This window comes from Cheilinus undulatus, linkage group 7 (assembly GCF_018320785.1).
Source record: "Cheilinus undulatus linkage group 7, ASM1832078v1, whole genome shotgun sequence".
NCBI lineage: Eukaryota > Metazoa > Chordata > Actinopteri > Labriformes > Labridae > Cheilinus > Cheilinus undulatus.
In genome coordinates this window covers 13,134,006-13,159,286 of record NC_054871.1, presented here as the reverse complement: position 1 = coordinate 13,159,286, position 25,281 = coordinate 13,134,006, and the positions used below count along the sequence as shown (strand labels likewise).

The window sequence follows — 25,281 nt, the reverse complement described above, 5'->3', positions numbered from 1 at the left end:
GGCAGAGAAGCCCTGCTTTGTGAAATACAGACTCAGGCTATTTAAATCTTTACAGGATCTTGGCCTGTTTTTATCAAACAGTTGGACTAAAATGGACTAAAACACTTTAAGACATTGTACAAATCAGTATTCTAAAAGCTAAAAATATACATGCATCCATTAGGAAAATCAGAGCCGATATCAGTGTTTTAAAATTCAGTTTAGCTAAAAGGTGATTCTGATGGTAATGGTTTCCATTACTTTTTCATATTTCTTCATATCAGTTTTTTAAATGAGCTGTGAAATTCAATGCATTTTAATCACTTGTAGTTACTGCTCTTGAAATGTCACTAGAACATGTCTTACAAACTGATCTCACCGATCTTTTACTGTGTGAGATTGTGTGAGATACCTGATATTTTCTTTCACATTTAACCATGGGAAAATCCCTTTATCCAATAGGTGACTTCTTTTACCCGATAAAACCCCTCTCCTCTCAAACAGTAGCTACGTGTCGAGGTTTCTCAGCATTAAATTGATGTAACACTTCAGACACATCAGCCAATACACTGATATTCAACTGATATATCAGAGCATCCCAAGCTGAAAATACATATTACACTCAGATTGAACTTAATCAAATTTCTATTTGATTTAAATTGATTCCAAGTATTTTCCTGTATTTAGTAGCATGCATACAACAAGAATAAGAGCCTGTGTCCACAGCTACTGTTTTTTTTTTTGTCCTGGCAGTGCACAGTTTCAACAGAAAGCCACTGTAGTCCAGCTGTAAAAATCAGCTGCTTTTGGTCGCTGGGTTTACAGTTGAGAAAGTTGAACTTTCAGAATAGTGCTATGCCCAGCAATGCCACTTCTTCCTCACTGACCAATCATAATCAGTGAGGGGCTGGAGTCATGATCACTGCTTGGTGGACAGCTTGCCTTTTTGAGGGTATAATATCTTGCTAGGACAGTATTTCTATGCACACTGAGTTATTCAAAAACAACTTTAAGGACAACTGACCTGACACAGCTTGACCTGACAAAGCCGGCCAGAAGAAGAGCAAAAACAACTCTTCTGCTAAGAAAAGTTCTCAATATTGATCTTTCCTCTTCTATCAAATAAATGTTCAGCTCTGATGAACTGCCAATATAGCTACATCCATGCTAATGTCTTCACCAGCAACCATTGCTTACTGGCTTGCAATGAAACTAACCCACGCCTTTAGTTACCACCTCTTTGCCCTCAAATGATGCTGATTGGACTGAGAATGAGCATTTCGGGTTGAGGCTTGTCAGAATGGCTCTGCTTGATGACACACACATGGAATCTGACCAATCCTAAAGGATAATGCCAGGGAAAGCAGGGGTCTACTTTTGTAACCTACCAATAATAAGCATGGGTGAAAAAATGGTCTGAAACTGAGGTTGTGGATGTTGCCAGCGCAAAAATGTGCCATTCATTTGATACAGGCCCTCAAGCAGCTTTTATTTATACCTATAATATGAATTTTATTGCTTTTATTACCTTTTTTCTATGGTCTAGCTCATCTGTTTACAGCAATATTCACTTTCTAGTCTATTCTATTGTTTGTGAGTTTGTAAGCAGTATAAATTTATTATCTTATTCTTCAACCTTGTCCTTTCCTTTAATCACATTTCACTTTTTCCAGAGGAAGAGGAAGGTGTTGGAGCGGCGATCTGAACAGGTCACAGGAATGGATCAGCTCTGTTTCTTCACTGGCTGCCACGGCAACAGTTTTCGAGTGTCAGGATCATCTCTGTAGTCTTTGTGATTTCCAGTTCCAGTGCTACTGTATTCTGTCATGACAGCTGGTGCTCTGTGCACCTGTGGAATATTAATCTCATCAGATGAATTTAAACTCAATGAGATATCTTGTGGCACGAGATCTCATCACACCCCTACCGTTCAGTGATTGATACAGTTTATTTTTAAGTTTGTGATAAGCAGTTTTTTCACTTCTGTTTTTCTTTAGTAAATCCAAGTTTGATAAATACAGGCCGAGAGGTCTATTTGGACTATAAAACCTTTAAAAGCTTTTTTTTTTTATTTGTTTACCTTAGAAAGTCCAGAGTGTCAATCTTCATTTCTTAATCTACTCACATTTTTGCTTGTCATGGGAAATAACAAGCATTTAGGACTATTTTCTTGCTACACGTCTAAACATAAACTTTAACAAAGTTTTATTTTGGCCCTTCATTCCAAAATGCTGGGGCTTATTGTTAAGTTTTCACCTCCTATGTAAAGGTCTTCTGGCAGTCTAAAGAGAAGAAGAGAAAGGAGCGATGGGATGTGAAAGAGAGACAGAAAAGAGAAAAAGAAAGGGAAAATCTCGAAACAGGAGCGATGTCATGAAGAGAGACGGACAGACGGGGAAGGAGATCAAGATTTTGTCCCAAAAACATGCTCTTAAAGCTACAGCGTGCAAAAGTCTGCCTCTTGGTGACAATATAATCATTACAAACCCATACATGAATGCATTACCCTTCGTTAATATGAAAACAACAACGACAACAACAATAAGAAGAACAATAATGAAATCAAATCAGATAATGGTACATGTCGCCTTGATTTAAACCACCTCCTTAAACATTAAGGAACTGAGCTGTAGGAAGATCCACCAATAGGCTGCTGGACAGACTTTAGCTCCTCCCACTTCAGGAAGTCGCAGTCCCAGATAGTCCCAGCCTCATCAGACTTTATGTGCTTGTGTAAATGTGTGTGTAAATGTGTGTTTACTGTTGTGATTTGTGTGTAAAGACAGACAGAGAGAGGAAGCAGGCTGATAATAGAAAATTCAAGAAGTAGGAAGTGTTTAAAGAGTGATGTGTGTGCATGATCATGTCATGTTTATTCAGAGTCGCTCCTTCGTGGGCACCCAGATGTAAGGACCAGACTGCTCCTCGATAATCTGCTTCACCTGTGAGTACACCTCCTCTAGAGACGCGCCATGGACTACAGCTGCAAACAGAAGAACAGAGAAAGAAAGAGACAGAAAGAGATTACATTTTAACCAAGAATTTCAGAAAGGAAGTGTTCAGCTTAGCTTACTGAAAAAACTTGGAACTGGCAAAAAGAAAACAAAAGTTGTCAAAAATCCCCTAAAATAGCAGTATCCCTCTTCCAATCAAACTTCAATGAACTTAAAAAGACAGGTGGACTGGTAGAAAACCCGAATTATTGTTGGAAATCAGTTCAGGTACCTGTGGCAAAGTGGCATCAGTACATGTAGTATGAGCTGTTTACTAACCAGTGAAGAACTCTGTGAACTCCTGCTCAAGTTTGACAGCTCTGTCGAAGGTCTTCCTTGCTTGCTCCTCAGTGAAACGCTTATTCATCTCTCTGAAGGGACAGAAAAAAAAGTTTAATGTCAAAGCAGTACAAGAATTTTACATGAATTTCACAAGAACTCAACCCTCAGCAAGTGTTTGGACCTCACAAGCGTAACAGTGCTTTGTGCTACTGAAAAGTAAAGCTTTAGTTAATGCCAAAATAGAAGAAGAGTCCCAAAAATTCAACATCTACAGACTCATAAAGACTGAAAAGTCTTGTGTCTGAGTTGCTAGGAGTGCTCTTTTGTCTTCATGGTGCAATGGTAGCCAGGAACACTGATTAACCAGTGACTGGACCGTCCAGACACAGCTCCCTTTATACTACAATCACTTGAGACACATTCACTACACTCAGGTGATCTCCATTTCCCTAACTGTAAGATTACTAGCACCAGTTGGCTAGATCAGAGTTGAATTAGGTTGTCACTTAGGGGATGAATATTTATGCAGTCACTTTACCTTACATGTTTTTGTTTAATTGACATTTCATTGCAGAAATCTGTTATTACTTTGACATTATCAAGTGTTATTTTTTGTATTTTTCTTCGTAAAAAAAAACAACAACAACAAATTCCTCAAACATGATTGATCTATAAAATCAATAAAAGTGTAAAACATCGAAGGGAGTGAGTACTTTTTATAGGACTGTATGAGTTGCATTGGTGTCAGTGTCAACAGTACTCACAGGATATTGTCTATGTTGCGTGGTCTAATGAAGATAGCGATGGGATGGAGGCCAGCAATCTGGAGACGCTTTATGGCATTCCCTGATACGTCCAGTATGCAGTGTTTGCCCTGGGACACAGACAGACATTTATTTGGTTGTTTCCTTTTTCCTCAGCTTTTTAAATCCCCTATTCCCTCTCGCTCTCTTTAACCTCACCTTATCAGCAACTTCTCTCACAGACTGTATGCTGGTTCCATACAGGTGGTTGTTGTATTGTCCCGCCTCGATGAACTTGTGTTCCTGGATCTCCCGCTCCATCAGCTCTCTGGAGGACATGAAGTGATAATCTCTGCCATCCACTTCGTAGTCTCGTCGCGGCCGAGTTGTATCTGTGATCACATATTTAACACAGAATATTATTGTATTTATTGTGCATATTTATTGAAAATCCAGAAATATGTTTTAATATCATTGCCATTGTATCACACTGCATCAGCTGTAAAAGACCCATGTATAAATATGTGTCTGAAACTTGATCAAACATTAAATATTCTAGTATTTGCTTCATTCTAAGAGGGGAACTTGTTGTCTTTACTCTGAAAGGAATGTGATAGAGTCAGAAACTGGGTGCAGGGTCATGGCATAAAAAAATAAAATAAAATAAAATAAAAAAAACTTAAAAGAACAAATAAAATGAATGGTATTTTTGTCATTACTTTTAGCCAACAATGTATTGAACTGATTGGATTCTCCATATCATATAAATGTTAAACACTCATCAAAACTAGGGCTGAACGATTTGGGAAAATAATCTAATTGCGATTTTAATCCAATATTGTGGTTGCGATTTAATAAGCGATTAATTCTTAAGTTCCTCATGTCATGCATTTTACAACAAAAACAAGCGATAATGCATTCTTTACTATATAACAACACAATGTTCAATTAAACTAGGCAGAACTATTTTTAAAAGATATCGAAATGTGATGATTTTTTACAATCATTTTGCCAATTTGATATGAACTGTTGTATCAAGGGAATGATATTTTTTATATAATTCTCGTATTTAATACAAAAAAAAATAAAGAAATGAAGAAAATTTGATTTTTTTTGTAGACTATTCTAAAAATATGGCACTAGAATAATTGCATGGTATGTTATGCATAACATCCCTGCTGCAAAAAAAAACAAAAAAAAAAACACTATCAATACTTTACTAATTTAAAACAAACTATGCTCTCTCACCGTATCTCTGCTTGTATTTTGACAGCTGATATGTACAGTGGAGATAATATTGTTGATTTTGAATGTCTGTCTCCTTGACAAAAACAAAACTCACTTTCCTTAAAGTTTCATTGATCAAAGATCTATTTTATCTTCCTGTCTTCCTCATGTAAAAATACTGCCAACAAACATTTTTAGTATTGTTTTAGTTGACAGCATGAACACTGATTTTATTCCAAAGCTGGAACACTCACGTGGGACACAGGATCCAAACTTGTCGGGGAACTCGGAGATGAGGTCATCGTTGACCCGATCTTTCATTGGTCCAAGCACGATGACTGGACGTGTGTAATTGACTGAAATATGAGAAACAGAACTGAGTTACCAATCACACAATTGCTGACAAAAAAAATAAAATAAAAAATACACATCACAATCAAATGTCTCATTGTACTTTAATCTCCTCATGGCCCCCTCTTCTCTTTTTCTGAATTTCCCTCCATCCCTTTACAATCAAAGCACAGCTTCAGCAGATGGCTGTTCAACATGAGTCCGGGTCTGCTCAAGGTTTCCAGAGAAGTTCTTCCTTTCACTAAACCATGCTAAAGGTTGATAAATGCTGGGCTCATGGTGGATTAATGCTAGGTCTGTTGTTATTAACAGTACAACAGAGAGAGTAGGGTCTAGGCCGACCCTCTTTGTACACTGCCTTAATATAACATTGGTTATGAATTGGCACTTCACAAATTAAGATAAATAAACGTATAACGTAAGTTGTCTGTGGTGGTGAACAAACAGAGAATAATGACCTTACTTTGCATCTCAGCTCAGCTATATGGAGCTTTTTCTAGCATCTTTAGCCCACTGTTTTGGTTGTACTGCCCTCTATCTCTTGTTTTGATTCACTGTTGCAGAGTCTTCTCTAAACCTGAAGATCAGGGGTTCAACAAAATGCTCTTGCAGACAAAAGTGTCTTTGGGTCTGACACTTAACCCCTGTTTTGCTCTCACAGCTGCAGCGGAGCCATATGAATGTGCATGGATTTGAATGGGATTTGCAAACACTGATGGACACTACACAGCAGCCTCAAGCATCAGTGGGTGAATAGGTGTGAATTGGTAAGTGTGATTTGCAGGTAAAAAGCAATTTGAGTTGTCAGACAACAAGAAAAGTGCTAACCTAGCTTGAATCCACATACCAGTCCATTTGCAGCTCTAATGAAGCTCTAACAAATTTAAAGTCTGCTTCCTGCTTGAAAACAAAGTTAAACTAAGCTAAAAAGTAAGTGGATGCAGAGCTGGAGACTACTGTAGGTGAGTTAAAGATAAGCTTGCATGCCTTTAATCATGAATGTGCCGGTTGTATCATGGAAACTAAAAGTAAATGTGCTTACACAGCTGAAAGGTTTGATTTAGGAGACAAATGTGTGAGCATGAGCAAATAACATGAAAACATAAATACAATATCCTGGTTAAAGGCAAATACAAGCAGCATGCAAAGTGGAATACTGACCTTCCTGTTGCATGACAGGTTGGTAGGTAAGGAAGGTCTCCTCCTGGCCAGCTGATTGGACAAACAGAAAAGATTGATAGTTTAGAGGAACACTGCATGGGAGTATTACAACAAAACACACCCTCAACCTTTTCTACTTTTGGACTAGACTTCTTCAACACCCCTGAAAGGCAGGCTGAGAAGTAGAGAAAGGTCACTCTGAAACACACACACACACACACACACACAGAAATACTCACATGCACATAAAAATACAATAATCACAACATACAACACACATACACAGAGAAACAAACACAAACCACAGCATTATAGAGTAGCTGTGGTTTGAAATAAATACAAAGTGAACAAAACGAGCAGAGAGGATGAGAGAGAGAGAGAGCGAGAGAGAGAGCGAGAGAGAGAGGAGGGTCTAGACTTACAGGAACTACTTTCACTATCGCTGGTGCCAGAGGTTACCAGCTCTGGAAGGACAAGACAGGTCAGAGTCAGCAACACAAAGACACACAAACAAACACAGATATAGACAAACACGCACACCTTCAGTCTTTCTATGTCACTGACACACTCTTAAACAAACGACAAAAAACATCAGCTGTACAATGATATGAAGTAGGGATGGGAAATTATTTTTCAAATATTCAAACAGGTATTACTGTATGACTGGAATGTTATCTCCATTTTAAACTATTTTTACTTTTTTTTTTTATCAGCACCTAGTCGTAATACGGTTCTACCACTAGACGGTGGCTGTAGTGCATATGAGCTGTTAGCTGCCTGACATTAAAGGTGACGTATAACAGCCCTTTTCCATCTTTTGACCCTGTTAATGGAAATTCCTAGTCTATCTCGTAGAATCTATATTTTTGTGTTTTTTAAGAATAACCAGTGACTTTAAAACAGTACTCTTCTTAAAATGCACATTGCTTCTCTGTATATATCTATGTCCAGGAGTGAAAAAAATCTAAAGTCCTCACATCACACACTACACTATAAAGACAAAAAAAGTAATTTCAAACATTATTCAACTGTAACATTACACAGTTACAGTTATTATCTGAAGTTTCCAGAAAGGAAATTGTGTGATTGATGATGCAGGTAGTTTAAATGTGAGTCAGCCGTTGCTCGCACTTATTCGTGACCAAAGGAGAGCTGTACTTGAGACTGAACATGATTGGCCAGAAGCATGATAGTTAATTATCTGTGCTTTGAACCTAAATTGTAACATCTAAGCACATCTTTGATGGCACACAGTATATGGCAGACTTTTATGTATTTGATCCATTTTGATTATATTAAGGCTAACAGTGATGTAGCCCAGGAGGCTAACGGCCAACCTCAACTTCATCTCTTGCCTTTTGGTTGTGTTAGTCTATATTAGGGGTTCCACAACTTTTTAGCCTGTGACCCCCAACATAACGGCACTGGAGATCGGGGACCCCCAACTTCCCTTGAGGGGGATAAAGTGCACGATGCTGCACAAAGCATCATGTATAGAACTTTTGTTTTAGGTAGTTTTTATAACTTTTACTTGATATTTAAGCACAAATATCACTTAATAACTACATTTACATCTTAAATTGAACTCTTTTTAAGAACTGTTTTAAAATAACAAAAAATATATGATTATAATCATATTAAATTTCTCTTTTTTTTTTTTGAAAGCATCCCGTGACTGGCATTGATTTACCTAATAAGTCATGTGTATATATATATATATATATATATATATATATATATATATATATCAAGTTTGTACCATCAGCTTTAAACTTTACTGTAGTTAAAATTAACTGGCTAGCATCAACAAATGTAGGTTTTGTGGTTGACGTTAGATGGAGGAGTAAACTGTCAAGTTAACCAACAAACAAAACCAAAAAGATTGTTATGGCAACACTGTTAGTAAGAAAGCAGGCCAAAGTTGGCAGGTACTTGTTACTGAGCTATGCTTCATAGGCCTGGAATCAGGAGCTATATTAACACCGGCTGATAAAGTTATCAGTCTGATGATGAAATCTGTTTACTATGTCTGTTATAAGCAGAATAAAACTTGCTCCAGTTATGTTATTTGCCTTCCAATAGTGCCATTAGACAACATATTAGATTTATGAACATTATGGTAATCTCTTAACAAGAGATGAAATTCCCTTGTCTCAGCAGCAATACTGGGTTATATATCTATTTTCTTTTATTATATTTCTGCCCATTCTGTTTTGCTTCTCAGTGTCATGTACAGTAAGTCCATCTGGACTGGGCAGCTCTTTTGGTTCAAATTAAAAAGTCAACTATGACTCCTAAACTTAAAAGCTATTTAATCTTAGAGGACTTGATCGATTACCTGCAGTGTTCCACTCAGGAATTTATTTTGCAGGTAAACTGTACTTAAATGCCTGTTTGGCAATAATAACCTCATCAGATGCTAATTTTTGTGTCTTTGGATGGACTGAGTTCTGGTGGGCGCTTGTTCTTTTCTCTGCTTGGCAGACTCCTTTTCTATATTAACATTAGTACTGGTTGTTCATCTGACAATGCAAGGGAGAAAGAGCTGAGGCAACCAGGAGTGTATGTGAGTGTTAAGGATTTCAATAACTTATTCTTCAATTGGTAACCTTTTTTTAACTGAAACATTGCTGTTTATACTAAAGTAAAAGGTCAAAATTGCACTTTTATGTGCACTTCTGAGACAATCTTAAGTTTCTTCTTTCACCATCAAAACAGGCCTGAACTCAACCAGCTTTTGTGAAATGATGACCTAACTAAGAAGTAATACAGGCATGAGGCATGAAGTAGGCATGAGGAAAGTGAAGCTAATGAAGAGTCAGTCCAGTTTGCTGGAAAGCTGAAGTTACATAAACTGACCACCAGGTGTCATTGATGGAGAGAATACTTACCTTTATCATCCTGATCCTGCAGAGACAGGGAGAGAGAAAGAAAGAGCACGCTTTTAGAGATGACCAACACAGTATCTTGAATTCAATCAGCAGGTTCCTCTTTGAAAGCTCATGGGTTTTTGTTCCTCACACTATCACAAAGTTTCAGTGAGTGAAGCCTAATTTGCAGTCACTCTCAGAGACTGGTGAGCCAGGGTAACAGCATGTGTGTGAATGTGTGTGATCATTTTTAATTATCAGCTCCTCACCGTGCCGAGGTGCTGATCACAGACTTGCTGATTCACAGAGTGTGAGGAAAACAGAGAGCGTGCTGACGAGACAGTGATATCAGTGGCTCGTGTCAGACTCATGTGTCAGCTCTCTCCATCGCTCTTTGTGAAGTGTAAGTAAAAATTCACTTCTTCATCTTTTCTGGCAACTCTTCAACTTTATAAAATCACAAATCAAAGCAAAAAGCTATTTTTGTGTTTTTAATGACACTCATGTTAGTAGTGAACCAGCCAACACTTTTCTAACTAACAGGTTGTGTTTCTGTCAGTGATGTTGGATGTTTTTGGTAAAGTCATCATGGTATTCGACAATGATTTAACTGCAAACTGTTTTGCCATTGTCATATGGACTATGTTTGAACAAAAGAGCCTCTTCCTGCATTGTTCCCACTCTTCTCTACTTTGAATTTATAGCTGTGTATCTTTACTATTGTTCAAAGCCTGAGGACAAATGATATCAAAGAGCATGTTTGCACCCTTTATTTCATACTAATGTTTATTCACATGCTATGACCATTATGAAAAGGGTCAGGTTGTTTAAAAACCGAAGGAGCTCTTAAAAAAAAGGCTGCATCTTGCAACTGACTTTTTATTTTTAGCCTACGAGCCTGTTTTTACCTGGGTTTTTTTTAGCTATGCATCTGGTTTGTGGTGACATGACAGTAGACCTCAGCTTGCTTCGTTACCCTGGGTATGGATGATGTTCAGACATGTTTGATATTTTGGCTGCACACGCTCAAACACTGAGAGCGGATTCACAGGAAGATTCCCAAACATCAGGGCATTTTTCCTGTGCAAACTTTCATACAGCATCTGAAATAACTATGACCACTGTGGGGAGGTCTCTCTGATGCAGCATCCACATCGAAAATAAAAGAACAAGCAGGAAACATTTGCATCTGTCCAGCTGGCTGAAATGATGAGCCGTTTGCAGATGAGTTGGTTTTAAGAGATGCCTATTTTACGTGAATCCTGAGAGCCAAAGTCTATGGGTTGGCTTCATTAAAATGAATAATAACCCCCACCCCCCGATAATTTGCACCCTGGTTATAAACAAACATATAAACGGATACGTAATACTGAGACATCGAAGTTGTTCGATTTTTCTGAGGTTTAAAGTTTCTTAAATGTCTAAGAGAAGTGAAGCTCACTGCAAAGCTATTACAACAAGTTTCATATCGTTTTCACATTTTATGTTGTTAGAGGAGTCCAGAGAATTGTTTTCAAACAATGAATTAGGTTTAATATGAGAGAGCAGTAGGGGCCCCTTGGCTGTTTTTAAAGTGGTTCAATGCTTTAATGATTTTGCATATGAAAACTTTTTTATCTTAGGATTTTTGACACCCAAGGGAATAAGAACGCTGCAAAATTAAGGTTATATTTTAAGCAACAAATATATTTTACAGAGTCACTAGTTTTGAGTCAAGTGTTTGTTATCAAAGCAATGGCTTCTGCTTTGAATACAACTCTGAAGTGCTGCTATTTTGACATTTGAAATGACACTTATCACAATAAAATGTTAAGATTTATAAACTAGGGTTTTACTCACCGATCTGTCCTGAGACCTCGACACTTTGACCGTCTTTAATCTTGATCTCTCCTTCTTCTCTGCCCTGTGAGATTATACAACATGAAGAGAACATTTCAGGAATGCTGAGAGAGGACAGACATCAGCACAAAGAAAATAGCAAGAATAAAAGTAAAAATTCATCCAAAATGTAGAAAAGTGAATCTTGTAAACATCATCAGGGATGTTCTTATTCACTGTTCTATAACAAAACACAACAAACATCCCATTCTTACTAAAAGAACACTGAATCTTTGGAGGAACCCTGTGTATTTAGCTCAAAACAGGTTTAAAGTGATAGTCTGGGCAGTCTATTTGACCTTAAAAGATACTAAGCTCTGCTCATGGAGTATAACTTTAAAAATTAGGAACTTTGCTGGTTTAACTTAGAAGATCTCTGAATCCATCAGCGTATGTCAGGCCATGAGCCCTGTGAACTCCTTCAGTCAGGATTCAGATCACACCACAGCTCCAGGACCGCCCTCATTAAAATCCCTAACGACCTTCTCTCCCCTGCAGATTCTGGACACATCAGCCTACTCATACTCCTTGACCTTTACGCAGCCTTTGCCACAATCTCCCACACCATCCTCCTCACCTCCTATCCCTCCACCTTGGCAACACTGAAACAGTTCTCTCTCACGGTTTCATTCCTACTTTTCAAACAGAAAACAGGCAGCAACTCCTTCTCCTCCACAGTCACAGTAAACCACGGTGCACCTCAAGGATAAGTGCTAGGACTCCTTCTCTTCTTAATCTAAAATGCTCCTCCTGTTGTTGGATCCTCTTTAAACAAGGTCTCATTTCCACATGACACACAGTTCTATTTAAGCACCAAACTATCCACTCAGCCTCCACACAAACTTTGTGTTAACTGTCTTCATTGAGTGAAAGCCTGAGTTGAGGATTGCCATTAACTTTGTCCAAATAACCCTAAAGTGTGTGGTGCTCCCTGTGTTAGCACCTCCCTGAGCCATCAAACATGTTTGATATTTACAATTCAAGGTAGCTACAGCTACAGCCCAGCTGGGACAAGTAAGAGGGAAGAGTTGTCAGTTCACCCAGCATAGAAGGACTGCACAGCACATACTGTTTGCTGCAGGTCTAAAAAATATACTGTATCTGCAAAGGCTGTGCACTTGCATACTGCCCTATATGAGCAAATTAGTAAACTGAATCATGTGGTTTAGTTCACATGTTCACATTTTTGTTTTGTATATCTTATTCAAATTTTCACTTGCAAAGTTAGTGATTGGGGTCAAATTATTGGGATGAATAAAAATGCATTCATAACTACTTTTTACACTTTTCTGCTACTATCTTAAACAACAGAACTAAATAATAATGCACAAAAATTGACTACAGTACAAAATTACATACAAAGAAAACAATTAGCTGTGTCATAGAAACAAGTCCCCTGAATCAATGTAGTCTTTCTGCCATGTGAATTATTTGAAAATCCTGCAAGACTTTCAAACATCTGGTGAGTGGCCAGCTTTAGTTTCCTCTCATTTCAGCACTGAAAGGGAGTTTGCAGTTTTGACTCTAACTATTTTTGTTCTCATTTCACATTACAATTTAATCCCTTTCTATTTAGGTGGTTAGATTTCACATACTAAAGGTCTCTTGACAACCAGACTAAAAAACGTTTTTAATTGTCTTAAACCAAAAAGTTATGTAGCTGTAAAAGATATCTAGGTTAATAAAAATAAGAGCTTGAATAAAATTGTTAAATAAGGTAATTTTCTCATTTATAGAGACTTTGCTACATGCATTCAGTTTCGATTGTTTTATTCAATCTACACACTGGAAAATCTTGGGACTAAATTTTCCAGAGTTAAAAATATTTTCTTAAAAATAGTCAAATTAACCCTTTTCTTTTGCAAAAACAGAGTAAAACTTTAACCACACCACTTCTTAAGTAACAATTCAGCCACAATCACATGACTCTCGTATTGGAAAGAGCTGGTGGGGAAACAACAGAGGTGACTAACTTTTAACAATCTGATTTGAAATAAAATGTCAGTTTAATTTGTATTGCACACAGAAGTGTTCAAGTTAGTGTTGAGTTTACATTAAGACAGAGTTTAAAGGCTTACTGTTTAACTTATTTCAGAGCATTGTTGTCATGGTTGATCTCCTGTGTTCTTCTGCTTATGTGTTTTTATGCTACAGAGGTGTCTCTCACCCTCTCTCTCTCTCTGTAGCCTGGTTGGTGAGGGCAGGAGCACTGGTCAGTCACACTGCAACCTGTTAGGTGTCACAGCTGCAGCTAATCCTTGGCAATCAAGATCTCCTTTAAATCACCTTGTGCTGAACCTTCAGATGCCAGAGTATACTACAGCCTCCAGTGTAGTAACCTGGATACTCTCTAACCTTTGAATCTAGTGATTTTTCAGTGAGTTTTTGGCCTTATGGAACACATTTTTGTCCTCCTCTTTTGCAGTGCCTCTGTCTCTCTGCTAGTGCTTCTGTAATCACCAGCCAGTACACTCACCATCGTTTGTATTGTTGTTGTTGGGAAATAAACTCCTTTAATAAGTAGCCAAAAACACCATGTTTGTTGTTCCTCTCTTTAAAGACAATATAGATATAAAAGCTTTGCTGTAATAAGACTTGTTTTTTACAATCAACCTTAAGTTAGGCTTGGAATGATTGATGATAATTATCATATTTATGCAAGACAGGCATTTAATATTTGGATTAGAAACCTGTTATGATGATGGCAAGCTGATTATTTTCTTAAAGAGCCCAATTAAAGGTCCATTAGAAGCTGCCATTCTAAATTAAAAGCTGAATAGCATTACCTCCTTTTCTTTTGTACAGGATAGTCGAGTTTTTCCTCTTATTAAAGAGGTAAAAGTGAAAGCACCAGAAGCACTTTTTGGCTACATTTAGAAAATTTTCCTGCTCTTATTATGGCTGCCGCTTAGTTCCAGGTCATTTCACTCAGTTAGAAACCCTCCTAAGCTGCCTTTTCCTCCACAGAGGGTCTGATCGCTGCTCCTAGTTTTGTCAGCTAAGTTTAAATTTAGATTTGTCAGCACTTCCTGCAGCGGGTTTTGCTCCCTGCTGGTGATCATTTTAACAATACATTTTAAATAAGAAGAATCTCCAGCGTCTCGGTTTAGGGATTTGTTCGTCAATTGAGGACTCATTTAATAATTTAGGCTGACAAGCCAAATGTGTTTTTATACAAAGTCGTCCATAATGGAGCTTTTAGTCTCCTGATATCTGCACACAGCCAAATATATATATATATATATATATATATATATATATATATATATATATATATATAGATATATAGATATATATACAGTATATTACTGAGAACAGAGCTGAAATGATCAGAATAAATGAAGTGAAAATGTGAGTCTGACAGCTATTCTTTGGTGTTAATCCCTGAAAAGCTTTAATACCAAAACAATACCTTCGCACATAAATGTTTGCACCCCTGCATTAACAAATACTTTTCATTTTTTACTTTAAAGCTAAGTTTCTACAGCCACCTCCTCTTTCTTCTCTCTACTCTTTTCTTTTAAAGACATGGCAAGAATACTTGAAAAGATAAGGAGAGTAAGGTGAAGAGGAGAGGAGAGGTGGTAGGAAGACTAAAAAGAAGAGAGGATGGAAGAGGAGGGAGAAGGGCAAGGAGGGGAGAGGAAGAGCAGAAGATGAAAAGGTGAGACTAAGAGGAGATGGGGGAAAACAGAAGATCTTGAGTGCAGAAAAGGGGGAGAAAAAAGAGAAGAAAGAAGAGGAGAGCAGAGATAATTGAAGAAAGTAAGGGGATAGGAGAGTAGAAAGGGCATAAGAGGAACCAAGATGAAGAGGAAGTAGACAAACAAGTAAGAAGGGGGGAAATGTAGGCTTAAGAAAAGAAGGGTAGGAGAAAATAATTGAGAAGATGAACAAAGGAGGTCCACACAGGTCAAAGAAGACTTAATCGGCTATTGTATATGGAATAATTGCTACCTGGTTTTAAATAAACACTGATTTAACGCAATCCTAGTTCATCCACTAACACCTTTTATAACCTCCTCTTTGAATAAGCTCACTCCTCCGATCTTTTTTCCTTTTCTTCAGTACCTCATCATTATAAACCATAAAAGGCAATCTGTACTACACTTTAACTACACCACAGCTTCATTATAACCTCTAATACAGCAGCTACTATAACTCCAGATTCTCTCACCAAGCCTTTTTCTAACACCTCAGGCTATTAATACCCCACCATCTACACCCCTAATCCCTCTTTCACTCTTATTCTAACAATCCCTCACTTTCCATCCCTCCACTCCATCACTTTCCACACCCCTCCCTTCCTCCCTCTCTATCTCCTCGTCACCTCTGTCAGTGTCACACACGGTAACTAGACTTGTTCTAAAAATGGTCTCCTCTTCCTTTCACTTTAGAAGCCAATCAACATCTGTCTATCACCTGCTCCTCTGAGGAGGACCATGGAGGACAAAAGGAAGAGTTACTGCTCTGTGGTTAGACCAGACCCTTTACTTCAGCAGTATTAGTCTGTGAAATATAACTTGTGAGGAAGATTTCTGACCTCCTGCGACTGGGGATGACTCCGACTTCAGGGCAGTTTGGCGGGGGGCTGAGGTGACGAGCAGGCCACCACTCTTCTTCTCCTGCACTGCTCACATGGAGGATATCTCCGAAATGGAAAGGAAGGATCTGACTGGGCGCGCTCAGATCTGACGTGCTTCCATCGTAGTCAAATAATGCTCTGGAGAGAGACAGAAAGTTTATTTGAATAAATAAATGGAGGAATTCAGTCTGTTGACCAGAAAAACAGAGATTAGTCATTATTCTAGTCATTCTTACCCAGTGTTTTATAAAAAAAAGCACACTTTTTACATATTTTGGCTATTTCGCAAGTTATCCACACCTTGTTAACCTAAATAATGCAAACTTTTTATACAGCAATTTTTATTCTGCACAGTTTTTTGTTTTGTTTTGTTTTGTTTTTCAAGATATATTTTTGGGGCTTTTTATACCTTTATTCACAGAGGAGGACAGAAGATAGAGTCACAAACAGGGATGAGGGAGTGGGAGAGGAGCTGCAGGCTGGACCCAAAAATGGGCTGACTGCAGCCCCTGAACTCTTTCCCATTTTAATGGGGACTAGGGCTTTCAAATGATACATTTCTACAATCATGAGGAATCACAGAAATATTGATATTTATCCACAATAAATCATACTATTTAATCATGTTTGACTAAATTCTAAATCATTTTGCATTCAAAGCACAAATTTTAAGCTTTTAATGACAATTTGGAGTATTTCTTACCACTGTTATGATTTGATAACCAGTATAAAACTGCTAATATTGCTGCTAAACCTGATATGAAACCATGTCTTTTAAGTAGGAGGCAGCTTCTAAGTGCTTTTTCTGTCAGAAATAGTGTTAAAATGGTTAAACATGAAGTAGTGCATAGGAGTGCATGCACAAAATGACCCACTGATGTCCAAAGACCGCGCATTAATGTGACAGCATTTACACTATTGAAAAACTCAATTTTTGGTGCTTCTTCTGTGCAACCCAGTCACTGTTAACAATCAAGCTTACAGTGCCTTATTTCCTGTTTGATAAAGTCCTGTTTTAATTTTCTAGAGAAAATAAGGAACTTCTGGGAGACATTTGCTTAATGACAACAAAAAAAGAACCTGCTACAGACAGAAAGGGACATTAAAACAGAGAAAGGGAACTGACTCAAAGTAAATGTTTGATATTAAAAGTTGAAGATGGCTTTTAAATTGTCTACTGAGCTGTGCAAGTGAAATGAAACATTATAGAGCATTGGGTGCAGGAAGATGCTGTGGTGAGAAGTTTCCAGCTGTTGCCCCACAAAGGTAGCTTAATTATGATGCATCCAAAATGACAAGTAGCTCATGTTTATGCATTTGCAATAATTGAAGGCATTATTTTGCAACTGCAATCTCACTGTGGTTAACAATGAAAGCCTACATACTGACATAAGGTCGATATATTTTTATTCTATTGTATATTTGTATTCGTTGACTGTAATAAAGGAGTGTTGTCTGAAAGAATAAGCCAATGCCAGCACTCATAACCTGCATTCTTTTTATAGTCAGCAGGGTACCAGCTCATTGGCTACGGAGGGATACCTAAATATACCTAAGTCCAAGAAAAGGTTCCTCTTTTTCTACTTGATTATGGGCCTCTAGATCTTTTCAACCATGCACCAGAAGATTTCTATAAAATTTCAGGACAGAATCTCACTGAATTCTTCCTGAGCTATACATGCATGCCCCTCATAATGGCAGCTTATCACTGTCAGATGGAAGGGGATCTCAGGAAGCATGACACCACATAAAAAAGTGACCACGGAAATCAAGATGATCGATGATACTGGCACCATACTGATGTATTTTGACCTTAACATCACTGCCGTACTGGATGCATTCACTGCATTAACTAACAAGTGGGAAAGATGATACTGGAAAGCCCAAAACAGATTCATTATGTGCATAAAGATAAGGGTGATCATGCACCAACCACACTATCACCTATCATGATGGACTTCTTCCTTCTGGCAAGATGGCGGCGTGTGTACATGCAGTGGCTCAGCTCTCCTTTAAGCCCTTATATTTATTGATAGACTTATTTTTATATTGGGCGTTATTTCAAGCCTGGTACTTGAGAGCACCTTAATTTCATTCTATATTCTTGTACAAAGACATAAAGAAATCTTAATCTTACCTGCTTACTGTGAACATTTATTAACATTTCCAGCTGCATTCACACATTGGTTTATCCTTCACAAGGAATCTTACCAGGTGTTTGGCAGAAAAAAGTCCAGAAAAGTTGGGGTAAAAAAAACTCAGCTGTTTGCCTTCACACATGCAGCGCACTCTAAAAAATGTACATTTTCAGGGTTTCACCTTTAGTTATCATTTTTCCTAATGAATTTGTTATCTTACTTTTTGTGTTCAATAAAATAATGCTCGTTCTTTAAACTATACTCTATTGAAAGTAATATTTGAAAAGTCCCTGCTACACCAACATCCCAGCCTGGATGGACTAGAAATGCCTTTCTATCTTTGTTAATGAACAATAAGACAAACTAGAGGCTTCAAAGTGGCTGTCTTAGGCCAATGGGTGACTTCAGGTCAGCTGCATCAACTTCTTTTATATAGTCTGTGTTTCTATGTTTTATTCATGATTCTTGACTTCTGCAGAACTTGTTTTTGCTGCACTCCTTTTTACCCCGGCATGCTTATTTTGACCTTTTCTGTACCAAAATATTGAGAACTATTCTTGTAACAACACAACCTACTTTGGAAAATATAGATTCTGTATAAAATAGCTAGCATAAAAAGACGAAACATTTTCAGGATGTCTTTCACCTCTGTCTCAACTATTGACAAAAACTTGACATCTTTAGTTTACACTTTAAAACCAAAATAATCTGATAAAAATATCAAGACAACTACAGGGTTAGTGAGAGAGATGATGTACAATAACACCCAAAGCAGCTGAGGACAGCTTTCCAGCACTATTTATTTATGACCTTGTCTGTATTTACATGCCTCTGTGTCTTTGTGCACTGTAAACATCTGTGTACATGCCAGTCTGTTTGTGTGCTGCTGTGTGAGTTCAGTGTGTCCCAACGGTGATCTGTCTCTATGACCACAGACCTGTCCGCAGGGAGAAAGACCCAGGAAAGTAGGCCAGCAGTATGCGAGTCTGTGACAGTGTGTTAGAGAGCACCCGTGTGTGCGCAAAGGAACTAGAGCTGAAATAACCGACATCCCCTAAAGTCCCCGCTGCCTTCATCAATAAAACAGAACATAGACAGAGAAGGAAGCAGGAGAGAGAAGGAGAAATCAGACAGAGACGTAGAGACACAGAGACTGTGACAAAAACACCAGCTCATGTTTTATTAATGTCACTTTAAAGATGATACAGAAAGGCTTCCACACATAAGACTAAGTAAACAGTCTCATGCTATGGTGGGACGGACTGAACTGTCTGAGAGAAACGTGACCTTAGAGTCAGAGGGTCAGCTGTTCAAAGGGTTAGCTCTAATGTCAGCTCAACTCTCAATGGAGCTCCTGAAGTCCAAGATAGCTAGTGGGCACAATATTAGAATACAACATAACATCTGTCGATTTTCATTTCATTAGGTAAACTTGGTTGAACTTGTACTGTCATATAAAAAGAGCATTAAAGGGTTCATTCACTACAGGTATCACTATAACAATGTCCTAAAGGTTTACATGAAAAATGATGTATTTTTGCACTGATTTCAGGTAAAAAAAAAAAAAAAAGTGGTCTTGTGTCGTTCACCTTGACAAAACCAGCCAGAGTTGGTCGGTGTTTCTGGGCCCTCACTGATAAATGTTTCAATGCCATCCTTGTATCATATCCAAACATAATCTAATTAATCACAGAAAGAAATTCAATATATTTCATTTTCATACGGCTGGTGATGAGGTTGCAACCATCCATGCACCTGGATCTCCTCACTATGACTCTGTCTCCTTGTAGCAGAAAAATCCAAGATGAGGGACATCCAGTCTATGACTTTCATCTCCCTCTTGACCTTTCCCCCGAGACTCTCTACGGGGTTCAGGTCAGGCCAGTTGGCTGGACAATCAAATACAGTAATACCATGGTCAGCAAACCAGTTTCTGGTAGTTTTGGCTTCACTGTGGGCAGGTCCCAAGTCCTACTGGGAAAGGAAATCAGTATCTCCATAAAGCTTTTCAGCAGATGGAAGCATGGAGATCTCTAAAATCTCCTGGTAGGCAGCTGACAGCATTGACTCTGACCAACACCAGCAGATGACATGGCACCCCAAACCATCACTGACTGTGGAAATTGAAAACACTGGACTTCAAGCATCTCGGATTCTGTGCCTCTCAGATCTTCCTCCAGACTCTGGAATCTTGATTTCCAAATGAGATCCAAAATTTGTTTCATCTGAAAACAGGGCTTTGGACCACAAAGCAACGGTCCAGCTTGTTTTCTCCTTAGTCCTCGTGAGAGGTACATAACTTTGTCTGGGGTTCAGAAGTGGCTTGACACTAAGAAAACAACACTTGTAGCCCATTTCCGGGACCTGTCTGTATGTAGTGGCTCTTGATCCACTGACTCCAGCCTCAGTCCACTCCTTGTGAGGTTCTCTTAAGTTCTTAAATCTGCCTAGTTTGACAATCCTCTGGGGGCTGAGATCATCCCTGTTGCTTGTGCTCCATTTCTTATCACATGTTCTCTTCCAGTTACTCTCTGTTCAATTAAAAAAAAGGACTCTATGAGGTGTATCTTGCAGTAAGCCACCATTCTTGTTTCAAGGATGAATTTCACATAAAGCTGGTAACATTTTCCCTCCTGGTTCACATAACACGTGATCCAAGACTGCTTTGGGAGTAGCTTGAGGTTTGGCCACAGTATCACAGGGGTCAAGGGGGTGGGCAGATGGAGTTACCCACTACGCTTGGATGGCAGAACCCACAGCTGATGGCAGAGAGAAACTGTGGTCCATCACAAGTAAAAACCAAGGATTTCACACACAGTAGTAGCTATCTTTTAATCAATCAATTTCTTATTAACTCTCATTAGACTATAAATGACAAGGTTCAGTCCTGGAAGCTGTGTTGAAAGGCTTCACTGATACTAATTCTTCTTTACTTACAATTGTTCTGTATTAATTTCATTACAAGTGATATGTATGGTTAAGAACATGTAAATATATGTTTTTTTTTTTTTTTTGCTATGAGCGTGATATACAAGACAGCAGAGGTGGTACAGTAGGCTCTCTGTGTCAGCAGATGCACAACCTGGTGAAATATTTAAAGGTATTCCATCTTATAAGAAATTTAAATGTTCTAAAAAAGTAAAGACAAAAGAGAAAAACAGGAGGTATAAACTGTACCAGGATGATCTGTGTATATGAACGGTGTGGTGATATTTACGTTAGTGGGTCAGAGAGTGCGTTTGAGAAAAAACACGAGCACTCATTAAATCAGATCCATACATCCCAACTGACTTTACAGCAACCGTGTTACTCTGATGAATAGTGTGTGCTATTATTAAAGCCACATGTAAATGTACCTCTGAATCAATTACTCGTTCTCAGTATAACACTGCAGAATTCCTGGGTGGCAACTTCTGAAATTTAATTAAACGAATGAAAGAACACAGTAATTACTGCAGTGTAATCCCTTTGTACTTTCCATATCAAAGTGTTAGATAAACCTGTGGAAATATGTAATAATAAGCCAGCAGCAAAATGTACAGTAACTCAACTTCACTGAAGATTTTTGTTCAGCCAATGGTAATCAATCTGTGTACCAGTGTCAGTGATGTTTGTCTTGTGTTGTATCGATATAATTCTAACATTTAGCACATCTGATGGCTGATTTAGAAAAGAGATTTATGTAAGGACAGAAGAAGTAACGTGCTGAACGAACTTAAATGAAATGAAAATAACGCTGACATTGGTATCTTGCATCAGCTTTATTGTCTTTTAAGCAATTCAGCAATCAGACTTGATTTTTACAATCAGGGCTTCTCAAATCTTAATATTTGTGTAATGGATAGTTAACCTTGAGAATCATAAACTGATATGATTCTAGTAAAAGTCAGAGGATTTTAAAACCTGCTTGATACCAAGGCAACAAATAAAAGAAGTCCTGGTCATCTAATATTGTGCTTTTTTTTAATGATCAAAAGTTGCAGACAAACTCCTACAAACTGTCCGAATTGTGCTTTGAAGTGGTGAAATCTGCATTATTTTCATGATGAGTGGTGTAAAAACGTTCAGAAACTACATGGTCTTCAGTCATATTTCAACCAGGGCAATCTCTGTTCCAGTTCATCCTAGAGGTGCTCGACAGGGTTGAGGTCAGGGCTCTGCATGGGCCAGTCAAGTTCTTTCACACCAAACTCATCTATTATGTCTTTATAGTCCTTGCTTTGTGCACTGGGGCACAGTCATGTTGGAACAGAGAAGGTTCTTCCCCAAACTGTTGCCACAAAGTTGGAAGCATAGCATTCTTCAAAGTCTCTTGGTATGCTGAAGCATTAAGACTGACCTTCACTGGAGATAAGGGGCCTTGCCCAAACCCTGAAAAACAGACATACCATTATCTGTCCTCCACCAAACTTCATCAACTTCACCAATTCATTCACCACTCCACAGAACATGTTTCCACTGCTCCGCAGTCCTGTGTTGATGTGCTTACACCACTCCATCCGATGCTTGGCATTGGACTTTGTGATGTGAGGCTTACATGCAGCTGCTCAGCCACGAAAACTCATGCCATGAAGCTCCCGCTGTACAGTTCTTGTGCTGACATTAATGCCAGGGTAAGTTCAGGATTTTTCAGCTATGGAATCAGCAGAGTGTTGGCAACTTTCACACACAATGTGCTTTAGCAGTCATTGACCCCGCTCTGTGATGTTTTCTGGTCTTCTGCTTTGTAGCTGAGCTGCTGTTGTTCCTAAACACTTCCACTCTCTAAAAACATAACTTCATGAATCTCATTGCAAAGCTGGGAACAATCACAGTACCACCCTCGAAGTCACTGAGCTCTTTAGAATGATCCAGTTTGCATTTTAAATGTTAGCAAATGAAGACTGCATGGCTAGGTGCTTGATTTTCTACACCTGTAGCAAATAAGCATTAGGCCTTGACCTTTTGATATGGGGTCCAGAGACTTAAAGCAGAAAGATCTAGGTCTAAAAATAGCCTTTCTTTTTTTCATAAATAATTTCATCAAGTGTCAGATTGTAGAAAAAATATAAGATAATAAATAAGAGCTTCGACATCTCAAAGCATAAACACATCTCACAATTTTTATCAGGCAGGTTTCAATGACGTATGATCTCTGTTGCTATCAAAACCACATGTAACACAACTTTAAATCAATCAGCAGCTCCCAGTATTACAGCTGTTCTGATTCCTTAGTGGGAACCTGTGAAATCTCATTACCTGCGTGAAGGAACACATGCAAATCACTGCAGAGTGGAACAGAAATACACTGAACTTTCCCCAGTGAGTGCTCAGGAAATTTTGAGCCTTAAATTCAATAATGGTGTTATTTTTGCACAGCCAGCAGCCTAGTGTGCACGCTGCACTGCAGCTTGGCTTTTTACTGTCCTCTATAGAATTACTGCACACATGCACTTTATTCCAGAGGTGAATATGACTGCATGAGAGAGAGCTTCTAATACAAACAGTAAGTATCACACACAGGAGTTAGTTGGAAACTTTTCTTTAGTTTATGCTGTTTGTTAATTTGCTGTAGCAATCCTGTAAATGATTACTGTTTCAGAGAAAGAGCTACACCAAAATTACAGCAAATAGCACCCAAGCAATTTAAAACCTTTCTACCGGATAACAAGAAGCAAATGTCCTCTAGCTTTTTGCTTACTTTAATGAAATGCTTTGAAAATGGATATCTGCACCAGGGATCAGCACAGTGAGATTGTATCATTTTACATTGCCCAGGGAGGCATGAGTGGAAGTATTTATGCAGCTCTAAGAGACTAAAATATGTACCACTGTTCTGTTAGAAATCTACTGACCAAATCCCCGTAGACTATGAGTTCATTTAATATTGCACATTTGTATATCTTAGAAGGAACACCTGAAAGTTGCACATTTATTTCACCGTTCACATACACAACAGGTTTCAGGGTCATGATGATCTGTGTGCTGATTTTCACTATCAAAGTCATTCTTTTTTTAAAACAAATGAAAGTTTTGAAACCTGAAAGGCGCATCTGTGCATTTATATCTGAGAATTTCTGGGAGAGTATTCAGACCTCTGAGCAGGTTATGTAAGCTAAGGGATCAATCTGTAAGAAACTACTAATCTACAGAGCAATCAAATTTCTTAACTGCAAACCTCATTATACTTTTTTGTATGAGATACTGCAATAAAATATTTTATTAAAGCTTTACAGTTATCTTCCTAGAAAGAAGACTATTCAAAGCACTGAACCCTTTTTCTTTTGTATGTTAAACAAATTAAGACCGTTTTGCTTTAATTGTTCTTTTTTATAAATTTTTACAATATCATCAGGGCTGTAGCTGAAATATTACACCTTAAACTGTCATATATGAGAAAATAATGCAAGAGAAGAAAAAGATGTTAATCTGTTAATATTTTTTGTAAGATTGATTTTTAAAAAATTTAAGTCAGTCATTTCATTCATTCTCACTCTGCCAAAAATCTGTGTTTGTTTTTTTTACAACTGTATCTTTTCGATGTTTTTGCTCTTAAGTGCAATTCTTTATTGTCTGTTGCTTGCTTTTTATTTATGTCTTCATGTGCAAGCTGCTCTGAACTAATGCCCCGAGAGGGATTAATAAAGTAGTTGAGAGAGAAGAGAGTGAGCAGTTATATGAATTCGATTAATATTTTAAGGTTCTTGTTTTCATCCCTGCCTAGGTGGATTTTTGTGCAGTTTCTATGCAATTATGAAGCCAAACTGCAGGTCTGAGTTGAGCTTTACTGCATGTTTGAAAGGGATTATTAATGGTGTAAATGAGTTGAAGGGGGAAGAAAAGATGATGCCACACCTTTCAAACATAGAATAGTGGTACATGTGTCACCTTGCTTCAGTGACAATTCCTCACAGCAGATGTTGGCCTCTGTCTTCTTCTTCACACACAAGCATTCAGGAAAACAACCAACCATACCCACACACACTCACTGTATCTGCCCATACGAATATGCAGAGCAGCAAAAAGCCCCAATACTTCATGCATCAGCAGCCACATCTCGGCCAATCAGCTGCCAGTATGAGCCCTACTCTTTCA

The 25,281-nt window shown here is 38.1% G+C and overlaps 1 protein-coding gene across 3 annotated transcripts in view; it reads right to left on the bottom strand.

The window, feature by feature from the left end:
- Positions 1-929: 929 nt before the first annotated feature.
- The window catches only part of LOC121512285 (discs large homolog 1-like protein), a 203,001-nt gene continuing 178,649 nt past the window's right edge, over positions 930-25,281 (bottom strand). For 2 of the 3 annotated variants that reach the window (XM_041791461.1, XM_041791463.1), the window contains 10 exons: positions 16,028-16,207; positions 11,446-11,509; positions 9,628-9,643; positions 7,159-7,200; positions 6,737-6,787; positions 5,479-5,580; positions 4,217-4,389; positions 4,019-4,128; positions 3,252-3,343; positions 930-2,962 (listed from right to left, as the gene is read on the bottom strand). In XM_041791461.1, the coding sequence (XP_041647395.1) occupies positions 2,856-2,962; positions 3,252-3,343; positions 4,019-4,128; positions 4,217-4,389; positions 5,479-5,580; positions 6,737-6,787; positions 7,159-7,200; positions 9,628-9,643; positions 11,446-11,509; positions 16,028-16,207 (937 nt within the window). In that variant the 3' untranslated portion in view covers positions 930-2,855. The remainder of the gene's footprint in view (positions 2,963-3,251; positions 3,344-4,018; positions 4,129-4,216; positions 4,390-5,478; positions 5,581-6,736; positions 6,788-7,158; positions 7,201-9,627; positions 9,644-11,445; positions 11,510-16,027; positions 16,208-25,281) is intronic. The other variant, XM_041791462.1, reaches the window with a different exon arrangement.